The 10,933-nt window shown below is 33.4% G+C and overlaps 1 protein-coding gene across 1 annotated transcript; it reads right to left on the bottom strand.

The window, feature by feature from the left end:
* Positions 1 to 6,262: 6,262 nt before the first annotated feature.
* On the bottom strand, positions 6,263 to 10,358 carry LOC114177848 (WD repeat-containing protein 25). The gene is made up of 5 exons (XM_028063425.1): positions 9,899 to 10,358; positions 9,539 to 9,806; positions 8,745 to 8,903; positions 7,974 to 8,458; positions 6,263 to 6,850 (listed from the first exon to the last, which is right to left on the bottom strand). Exons 2-5 carry the CDS (start codon positions 9,789 to 9,791, stop codon positions 6,479 to 6,481), a joined length of 1,269 nt encoding a protein of 422 aa, XP_027919226.1. The 5' UTR covers positions 9,792 to 9,806; positions 9,899 to 10,358; the 3' UTR covers positions 6,263 to 6,478.
* Between the last annotated feature and the right edge of the window lie 575 nt (positions 10,359 to 10,933).

The following is a 10,933-nucleotide window of genomic DNA, read 5'->3' as shown; positions in this document are numbered from 1 at the left end:
CATTTGGACATTCAATTTTGATATGTCCTTGTTTTCCACAATTATAACAAGTAAAATTAGAAGAGTTTGATTCATTGTGTTTGGAAGTATACCTTTTGGGATTACCTTTGCCTCCTTTCCTTTTGAGATACTTACCAAACATTTTGAAAAGGAGATTCAAGTTCTCACTTTCACTTGATTCAACTACCTCATCCTCTGGTTCCTCATTCTTCTTGGTGCTAGTCTTCAAGGCTATGTTCCTTACCTTTTTCTCACTTGACTCAAGCTCATTAATCCTTTGCATCTCAATCTCATGCTCCCTAAGCTTGCCAAACAATGCAGTTGTAGTCAAAATGGATAGATCTCTTATTTATGGGATAGTCATGACCTTTGGTTGCCAAGATCTATCAAGACATTTCATCACCTTGATGTTTAACTCTTCTTTGTCAAATTCCTTACCCAAACCCATGAGATAGTTGACTATGTGAGTGAATCTCTTTTGTACATCCACTATAGATTCTCCTTGTTTCATCTTGAATAGCTCATACTCTTGAATCAAGGCATGCTTCCTTGCTCTCTTAACATCATTGGTTCCTTCATGAGTCACTTCAAGAACCTTCCACATTTCCTTGGCAATCTTGCATTGTGAAACACGAAAAAACTCATCCATGTTGAGAGATGAAGTGAGGATATTATTTGCATTGCAATCATATTGAGCTCTCTTCCTTTCTTCCTCGATCCATTTAGTCCATGGCTTATCAACCTGCACATTATCAACAATATGCTTAAGAGTATATGGTCCATTTATGATTGCATCCCATATCCCTTGATCTATTGACTCAATAAAGATTTTCATCCTAATTTTCCAAAATTGGTAATTAATGCCACTAAACATAGGGGGGTCTATGAATTGAGGCACCTTCAGCAAAGGGTAACTTGTTTTCAACCATTTCAAGTAGATCAAAAACAGATTTAGGACCTTACTTGAGCAAATTTCAAGTACCTAGCTCTAGATACCAATTGTTAGTTTTGAAATGGTTAAAATGCCAATGGGGGGTTGAATTGGTTAATTAAAAATTTAGGCTATCTTTGAAAGCTAAAAACCACCTTTAAATGAATCAATTGGATCACCAAGTTAGGATGCAAAAGCTACTAGACAGTATACTTTCAATCGGTCAAAAACAGAGTTAATCGATTGATTTTACTAAACAGATTATGTTCTGGTATAATCAACCGATGGAAACAAAAAAATAGTCGATTGAAATACTGGGAAAAGTGCAAAAATGCAGATTTGAGTTTTGAACTTGGAACAGTGCACAAGAATGATCAAGACAGGTTCTAAATGATTATGCAAATATGCTCAATGCTGCAGATGTCATGAAAACATGCAAGAACATGAAAAAGATTATTAAAGCACAAGTTCTTTAAACTTTAAAATCAATATGCAAGAGAGAAAGGTTAGAAAGAGAAAAGACCACGAGATTTTTATACTAGTTCGCTCAAACCTGAGCTACATCTAGTTTGTCAAGGCAACCTAAGGTTGACTTTGCACTATTTCAAAAGATTTACAAAGTATTCACCCTTACATTTTCAAAATATGCAAAAACCACACAAAAGACTCTTGAATCACACAAGAATCACACCAGCATAGCAAGAACCCTCTTGCGGACCTGGAAAACCACCAGGCACACACACAAAGCTTGAGAAAGATCAAACCTCAATGGTAGCACAACCCAGCCTACCACAAACCACTTTCTCAAAGCTTCAAACCAAGCCAAAAGCTCCAAGAATTGATCCAAGATCAATCTTCAATTGCTGCAAACTGTATGCTCACGAAAGAAAGAGTTTCCACAAGTTTCCAAAACAGATTCGCGCTTCAAAAATGATCAACAAACCTCTTTTTTGAAAATCACAGCTTTTATAGTCCAACTGTTACGAAATTTAACAGGTTGATTTCTAAATCAATCGGTTGATTTCACTTGACTTAAGTGAAATCAATCAATTATAAAATAAATCAACTGATTGAATTTGTTGTAGTTTAAGACTACTGCAGCCAACCTTTTAACTTGTTAAAAACCATTCAACAGATTAAAAGAGACATTTTAACTTGTTGAAAACCATTCAACAGATTAAAAGACACACCTAAGACCAAATACATCTAATTAATGCTACAAGGTCTACAATATGAATTACAAACTTCAAATACACTTTCTTAATGATGTAACTATGTGGAGAACACACGTTCCAGCCTTGATCAACATGGATATCATCAAATCTCCTTTGCTTCATCAATGTAGACTTCATTCTAATGGTAATGGCTTCAAGATAGTTCAAAAGGACTTCATTAGATCTTCATCAAATCTTCATCAAATCTTCAAGAAGCATACAACCTTGGCTTCACATGTCTACACATGATACATTCAAAAAATCGTGTTAAATATGACGATTATTTATTGCATAATATGGCCCTTATGACCGTCGTATTTTTCGCTTTTAGAGGGGCCACATACTGCCATATATTATGCCGCCACAAAGTATAATATGGCAGTTTTGGGTGAAACTCTGTAACACCCGTCATTTGACGTACTGTGCAAATAATGACAGTTGAAACTATCTTATTTATTGCGCAAATAATGACAGTTAAAATTGCCACAGTTTGTTTATTTTAAAATAATTCTAATGCGAAAAATAACACTTAAAAACACCATTATTTTCAATAAACTAAAATATAATACAACGTTTCAAACTATCATAATTTGAACGTAAAATTGTTTTTATTTATTTTATTTATTTAATATTTGTTTTTCACAAAATCAGAAAAGGTAAAATAATATCACATAGATAAATTTTGATCACAAATATTTTCATTCAAAGTTCATATTAAAAAAGTTCATATTATCCAACATCATCCAAAGGTATGTTGAAAACAAAAACCTAAAAAAAGATCTTGCATTTTCCTAAATTTCTATAACCATGTTCCTAACTAGTTTTCTCTCCCTCGCTTGATATTCTTGCGTCATTCGGTGATGCACCACTAGTTAATCGAGACTCGAATCAACAAACCAATAGTTATAATCCAAACTCAAATTAGCAAATTGAAAGTCGATTTGTGTAGATAGTATGCAGCTGCTACAATTTCACGAGCTGACACGATGGAGAAGTGCAATTTGTGCTCTCATGGTGAATAGAGTTATGTTTCTGCTCCGGTGACTGCAATAGTTCTAGTGAGCTTCAGAGAGATTCGTCATTGGTTGACAACAAGGCATTGTGGTTGAATTTGTTTTTATAGGGTAAAGAGAATTGAGTGAGACGGTATTTATGTTTTAGTAAAAAAGATCAAATGAGGGATTGGATTATCGTTAACGTCGTGTTCGTACATGCAACACGTTAGGTCGTAGTATTTTCAATTTTTTTCAGTTATTTTTTGTTAATTTGTTTTCACGTGTTAGGTATTTTTTTTAATATTAGAAATGTAAATGCAAAATGACATTTGTAACTTTTAAATTTTAATATTTGAAATAATTTAAAAAAAATTTCCTTTCTTAGCTTATTTATGAATTTAATGACAAATACATTTACATCTTTTAACATAATATATTTTATTGAAATTAAAAATGTAAAAAATAAAAATAATTTGAATATTTAGGTAGAGTGATTTGATATATACATTCTAAAAAATTGGTTTTAAAATAAATATATAATTTGTAATTATGTTGAATTACTAATTTGGTCTCATTTTGAAGAGGTACAACATTCTCCATTTTAAAAAATAAATTGGGACTCAATTGAGTCAAAATTTCAAATATAGGGACTAAACTAAATTCAAGACATTATCATATGGCAATAACAGTACCACACGACACTGAACCGTCATTTGACACAGACACTCCCACGTAGCACAACAATGATCTATCACGTGATAAAAAAAAAGTTACCAAAAAATCAAAAAATAAATAAATAAAAAGACTATGAATTGACATGTGGCATATATGGATAAGATGATAATGCTAATTTAATGAAAATGTCCTAATTGAATATTTTTACAAATAGAATAACTTAATTGAACCAAATAAAAATTAGGGACCTAATTGAATATTTCAAATGAATTAGAGGAAAAAAATGATTTTAGCTTAAAATAAAATTTATTAGAGTGTGTTTCTCAAGTGATCCAAACATAGACAATTTTTAGCTACTATGTAATTCGTCTATTTTAATTTTGTAATTTTGGTAAACCGAAAAAATAATGTTGTATAATAGTCAAATATATGGGTTTAACATCTTGCACCTAACCCAGAAATCCATCTAATTTTAGGTTGGTTGGACTTTATATAATGCACTCAAATTAGAATTGGAGTTTCTTGCTACGCCTCCATAAATTTCATCCTCCACTTCCATATAAAAAAACTCGTTTTTATCTTGTGTAATCTAGAAGATAAAAATGACTTTTGTATTACACAAAAGTAAAAAATGATTTTTGAATAGTGCAATCTGCAAATGAAAAATGACTTCTAAAATTTGAAGAGGGTTAAAAAAATATAAGTTTTATATTATATAATCCATAAGTAATTTTTTATTTTTGGATTACACAATCCAAAAGTTATTTTTAACTTTCAGATTATGTAATTTACAAATATTTTTTTTAAAAATAGTTTTTAGATTGTAGGGTTCAAAAGTATTTTCAACTTCCAAAAATAATTTTTGGAATGTAAAATCCAAAAGATTTTTTATTTATATGGAGATGCAGAAAAAAATTATAGAGATACATGAAGACATTGCCTCAAAATTAATTAAGTAATATATGTAAATTTTTAATATCAATTAACCCAACTCAATAATCGATTCACAATAAAACTATTATTTTCTAATAACTTTACAATAAAAAGTAATTTTATATTTTATTATATAATGCATAAATAGTGTACTTAGTTTATAAATATCAAGAAATAAAATAACTCTTGAGACTTTTTTAAATATATTTATTTTAAAATAAGATTTTCTTAAAAGGTAGTATTTTTCTTAAAAAATAAATTACTCAACCTTATTCAATGTTTGACTTGAATTGCTAAACTCAATTCAATTTAGGTAGATGGAATAGAAAATTAAATTAAACTTGGAGATTGATTGAGCTATTGGAGATTATTAATGAGAGAACTAACAAAAAGTAGAAATAAAGAAGAATTTGTGGTGCATGACAAAAGAAGGGAAAGAACGAAGAAGAATGTTTTTTCTTTGAAATGAAAAGTGACTCTTTTGTATGTACAAGCCACCCATGATGTAATGTAACTTAATGTATTTCATGTAGGTGCCTTCTATTAAAAGTGACGATGAACCTAATAAAAATAACCAATATGTGAAATTAGAAATGTGAAAAAGGTTAGCCTGTGGGACCTTAAAACGCGAATGCCCTCTTGACCTCAACTACGCTACAAAAGTTAGCCTGTGGAGTAGGGGCATGCTTTCCTCATTCTCTAAAGTTTCATCTTTCTTGTTTCCCTTTTTGCCTTTTGAGTTTGTTTTTGGGGCAAAGACTAGTGGGACATATTCATATAGACGTTCAAAATAAATTATGTTTATAGGATAGTAGGCTGCATAAGACGTTGAACATGTTCTTACTTTAAATGGGATTTGAGATTACATTACCCATATTTTCCAATATAAACAGTTATAAGAGAGAGGTACTATTACTTGTGCACCATCAAACTTTGGAAGAGATGTGGCTGAACAAAACAACACCGGAGTTTGCCCCCACCAATGCCTCTTCGATTATAAGTCACATTTTGTTAATAAGAGGAGCAAATAGCCCTGTCCATGCAAATACGTGTAAGCATTTCCAGTTTCTCAACAGGCTTGTCAAAATCTGCCATAGAGGGCATATCACATGTTTGTTGCATAGCCAAAAAGTATAATTCACTGCGTTAGTGTGACAACGATAGTTGAACCTTTTCTAAGTCATCAAATTTTGGTCCGAGACCCTCAATATTCGAGATAGAATCACACAACTTGCAGGCTGATATTTGTTGCGACAAAAATACAATCTATAATGGCATCCTTTGACCATATATCAATCTTTTGGAAAACTAATAGGTTTTTGAGAAGCACAATGATATTTTGACCCACTTTTTTGACTTATTTTTAATCTACTACTACAATCACCTTTCAATTATCTATTTTGATTTTTTTAGTAGTGTGATGAAATTCACTTGTTTAAACTGCTTTTTAAACAATTTACACCATGATTCACTGTAGTTGTAACATAAGTGCATCAAACATTAAATCCACAGTATAACAGTAAAAGGCACACATTTAAGAAAACTTTGACTTGTGGGAGGTTTCATTATTCACAGAGTATCTAATAAACAAGAAACAGCTGCCTAGACTAAGAGAAAGCTAGAGTTTTCCACTCTCCTAGCAAATCATTTTCTAGAAGCAACCAAATGCATGCCCATTGACTTTTGAGAAAATTAAAGATTGCCCTGGAATGGGATGATAATGGCTATCACTACTCAAATACCAAAATACTTCCATCCCACGAGCATGAAGCAATAACATTAGGTATAATGGGGTGGAACGCAACATCTATGCATGCTTGGTCATGGGCCTTGATTTTCTTCACAACTTTGGATGACTGATAATCATAAAGGAAGATAGAACCATCTGAAGAGCCAGAAGCAAGTTTTTTCCCATCCAAGCTGAAACTGCACTTGATTGGGAACCCAGATATCACATGACCCTCATATCGCTTATATTTGTTGAGCCTGTAAGGTGGTGTGGAGGTAAAGATTGCAACATAATTTCCATTTGACTGGGCAACAAAAATTGAATCAAATGGGTGCAGCCTCACGCAAGGACATGTATAAGCTTCTGCATAAACCTGATTCAGGAGCATAATAAGCTAATTAAAGTCTAAATTCATCATGTCATAACAAAGTTTACATGTATGTACAAACGGTCAAAAAATGATATTTAGAGATGAATTGCATACTCCAAAATGCATATAAGCACAAAAGAACAAAAGGTGGCAAGCATCATAGAAATTTCAGCATGTATGTGGCCTGATTTTTATCACAGATTTAATATATCATGGAAAGTCATCAGAAGACAATTAAAGAGTGGTCTTTTAAGCTATTAGTGAAGCGTTACCGGTGGAAATCATGCTTCTTTGCTGCATTACTACTATCACCTAATTTTTAACAACAATCAACAAATCTATTTATTTAACAAAATGTCTGGATACCCTGCAAGACAAGTTTAAATGAGTAAAACGTAGATAATATAATTTAATATACAAGGACAACGTTAAATTTTTTGTTTCCTGCAATATAAACATGAGCACTTCACTTGCAAATATAATAACAATTTAAACTTAATTATTTCAAACAAATGAAAGCAGCACGATAAACAAAAAGATGCATCAGCTAGAGTAGTAGAAGACTCCTAACAAAACTTTTAGGTTTCTTAAGTGATTTGAGAGTAGAAATACATGTTCCTTAGCAGTTTTTTAGCCTTCCATTTAAACTCAAATGTTTCTAGGAATTAATTTCTGAGTATGGGTATTCGTACCATTGGGTATCAAGACAAGAATAGACAAGCCTACATCCAGCTGTTTGCTAAATTATGGAGCAAATATTCCGATTAATTGTACAGCTGTAATTAAGGAAGTACAATCTCCGATTGTACATAGTAGTTTTTTTTACACTCTGTTTCTGTAAATTAGGACATTTACTATCTCTAATTAGGATCTTGATTTGTTCTTCTAAAGTGTCTATTTATGTCATCTGTATCACACATTTCAGAGTATGGAAATAATAAAGTTTTTTACAAGGTAACAGAGCAAGGTTTCTGAATCGCAACTACAAGATGACTTATTGATTCAAGGGTTATAATCAACACGAGTAACGCTGATTAAACAAACAATACGCAAACTTCACAGCAATTTGGTAATAACATGAACAGTAAAAACACGATATGAAAGATAGTATATAGAATTCTCTCACCTGGTTTGACAATGGTACCTCCCTTGAAACATCCCAAACAATAATAGCGTTCTCACTGATATTACTTTGAGATACATCACAAGAAGAAATGAATTGCTTCCCATTCATTATGAACTCAAGATCGAGAATTGGACCTAAATTTCGATTATAATTATGAACTACTTTGCCCGTTCTGACATCCCATAATTTGATATGGCCCTTTGAACCTCCAGAAAGGAAGATATTTGAATTGTCTGGATGGAACTTTATAACTGCAACAATTTGATCTTCTCTGAAAACTTGAGTCTCCAATCCCTTTTCAACATCGACCAACCTTGATGTGCAATCATATCCACAAGAAAGTAGAAAGTGGCCTTGCTGAGACCATTTCACATCTTTGACTGCTGCATTGTGAAAGTTTAGCACACACGCTTTCTTCTGATTTCTGCTCCATACATTCCATACGCAAATTGTGTGATCCATCCCAGCAGATGCAAGGAGGTGAGCTGTAAGCTAATTCTGATGAACAATAAACCCTAGTATATATATAATGAGCATATCTCTCTTACTCTTTCTCTCATACACATATATCTAGACAACACTTTTCAATACTTTAATTTTAAATTTATTCTAGCTGTGAACGCTTTACACATCAAAATTAAATTAAAACATAATACAATTGCTTTAGCTTTATCAGCAACAAACAACCAAGGAAAATCATTCATTATTAAGACTGAAGCATATAACACACATAGAATACAAGGGAAGAGTTTATCAACAAAGAGAGCATACCATGAGTTGATGACCAATGTATAGCATTGACTGCATTAGTATGCCCGGATAAAGTTGCAGATAGCTTTTCAGATATCAGGTTTTGACTTTGATGATCCTTTGCTTTACTTTTCAACAGCGACAAAATATTATGGTGTACATCAGTGACTGAAATACTACCTAAGTTATGCAAACAAGAAAAAGGTCAGAGCAGTTGTCTCTATCAAAGATTAATATAGAACCATTAAAACATGCAACAACTTAGGATGCAATTGACTATTATAATTATAGTATAGACATATCACAAAATATAGCTGTTATACTTATAGAAATAAGATGCAAATCTTTTATATTCAGTAATATATAGCACCCACCCATTTCTAGCACCACTCACTGTCACACACGACCACATCGTAGCTTTTTCCATCCAATATCTAGCATCCAGTCACCGCTTCTCTCCGGTTTACAAAGACCCATCTCTTCTCCAGCCAGTTTGCAGATTTCAACTAATTTTGTACTTCTTTCTTCTCTGTTCTATGTAGAATCTCTCTCTAAAAATGTTTAAACAGCAGTGACTTCTCTTCAGTTCTTGCTAATTTTTTTTTCTACTTTATCTTTTGGCGGCATAAACTATGTTAAGGGTTTAAGCTTCATAATATTGTTATACCACTATCACGCTATATCACTCTTACACCGCAGCTATTTGGGATTGACTACTCGGATCATAATTCAACAAAGCTAATTAGAAAAAAGCTCAGAAAAAAAAATAGTTCAATTTGGACTACGCAAAAAGGTTAAAAGGCAGTGATGAATACCTGGTAGGGTGAACGGAGACGGAACAGGAACAGGGTCAGGAAGAGGGGCAGGGGTGGGACCCATCAGAGCGCGTTGCCGTTTTGAAATGTAACTTCCAGGAATGGTAGATTGCGTTTGGTGAAATAAAGGAGGAGGAGACGGCGAAGGAAGATGTCGTTTTGGCGGATTAGAGGAAGAGAATGATAGTCTTTGTCGTTTGGGTTGTTCTTCGTCATCCGAGACATTCGAATACGCGTTCCACAGAAGATCCATTCCTATCCTTCGTCTCTTTCACCGCACAAATAATGATAACAAAAAAAAATATTAATATTAATATCAATGATAAGGTTTTGGTAATTAGAAGTGGCTGAAGGTCGCACTATGTCGGCGGAGTGGCTGCCAGGCCCCAATCCCGATTTCGAATGGATGAGAAGGAGTTTCCAAAAGAGAAGAGCGAAGAGGGGGAATGCCGCCGGCGGGGCCCGCGGCGTCTTCGGCCGTCAGCGCGGTGACAAAGGGAGGATCTGGCTGGACTGGGAGCGACCGCAACGACGCCTCTGCTGTTCCTGGTGAGCACTGTGAAGGTTGGAGAGGATGAGAGAAACCCTAATGCTTGTGAAGGAAAGGAAGAGGAGCTCTGGCGGCTCTCCCGACCCCGACCGGCGTTGCCGGCGACAGTCCCAGCGACGGCGGCTTGGCTGAACGGAGGCGGAGGCGAATCCAAGGGGCTCTGTAGCTGCTGTGGTCTGAGCGAAATGGAGAAAGGGGACGCTGCGCTCACGCGAGATGGAAGAAGAAGCTGCCCCTCGCGGATGCCGAAGAAGAGACGTATTGGGCTTTTATTTTATTTTTGCTTTTTAACATTCCATTTTCTCTCACATTAACTTTTTGTTTTCATAATATAAAAATAAAAATTATAAAACTAAAAATGAAAAATAATTAAATACTCTTTTAAAGGTACCGGTGTGATTGCTCGTATTATCTTAGCATTTAACATCTTTCTTTATAAAATAATTAAACACATTTCCAAAAGTATGAGTATTTTAATGATCGTGCGCATCGTCTTAATATTTAATATCTTTCTTTACTCAAATAATTAAACAAATTTTGAAAAGTTTGAGCACTCGTGATCGTATGTGTTTTATTAGTACTTTGGTCTCTCCTTTTTTGAAAAACACAAAAAAAAATATAAATTTTCAAAATATAAAAATTATCAACATTTCAAACAAAGTTTTTTTAAGAAATACGTGTGATCCTTGATTTTTCATTATAAATGGAGATTCGTATGAGCAAGGTTAGTCCTTGTTAAGCTTACTTCCAAAAAAAATGAATTATTTTTCAAATAGTTTTTCAAATGGTTTCTCACAAAGAACTATGTAATATTTTGAATAATATGTAGGAGCAAGGTCAATCCT

This window comes from Vigna unguiculata, chromosome 3 (assembly GCF_004118075.2).
Source record: "Vigna unguiculata cultivar IT97K-499-35 chromosome 3, ASM411807v1, whole genome shotgun sequence".
Lineage (NCBI taxonomy): Eukaryota > Viridiplantae > Streptophyta > Magnoliopsida > Fabales > Fabaceae > Vigna > Vigna unguiculata.
The sequence above is the reverse complement of the archived record's forward strand: the minus strand, read 5'-3'. Positions and strand labels throughout refer to the sequence as shown.

Coding starts and splice junctions, on each gene's coding strand:
- LOC114177848 (XM_028063425.1), bottom strand. CDS start 9,791: ATGGATCTTCTGTGGAACGCGTATTCGAATGTCTCGGATGACGAAGAA. Junction 8,904..9,538: donor GTCTCCGTTCACCCTACCAG/GTATTCATCACT, acceptor TGCATAACTTAG/GTAGTATTTCAGTCACTGAT. Junction 8,459..8,744: donor ACATTGGTCATCAACTCATG/GTATGCTCTCTT, acceptor ATTAGCTTACAG/CTCACCTCCTTGCATCTGCT.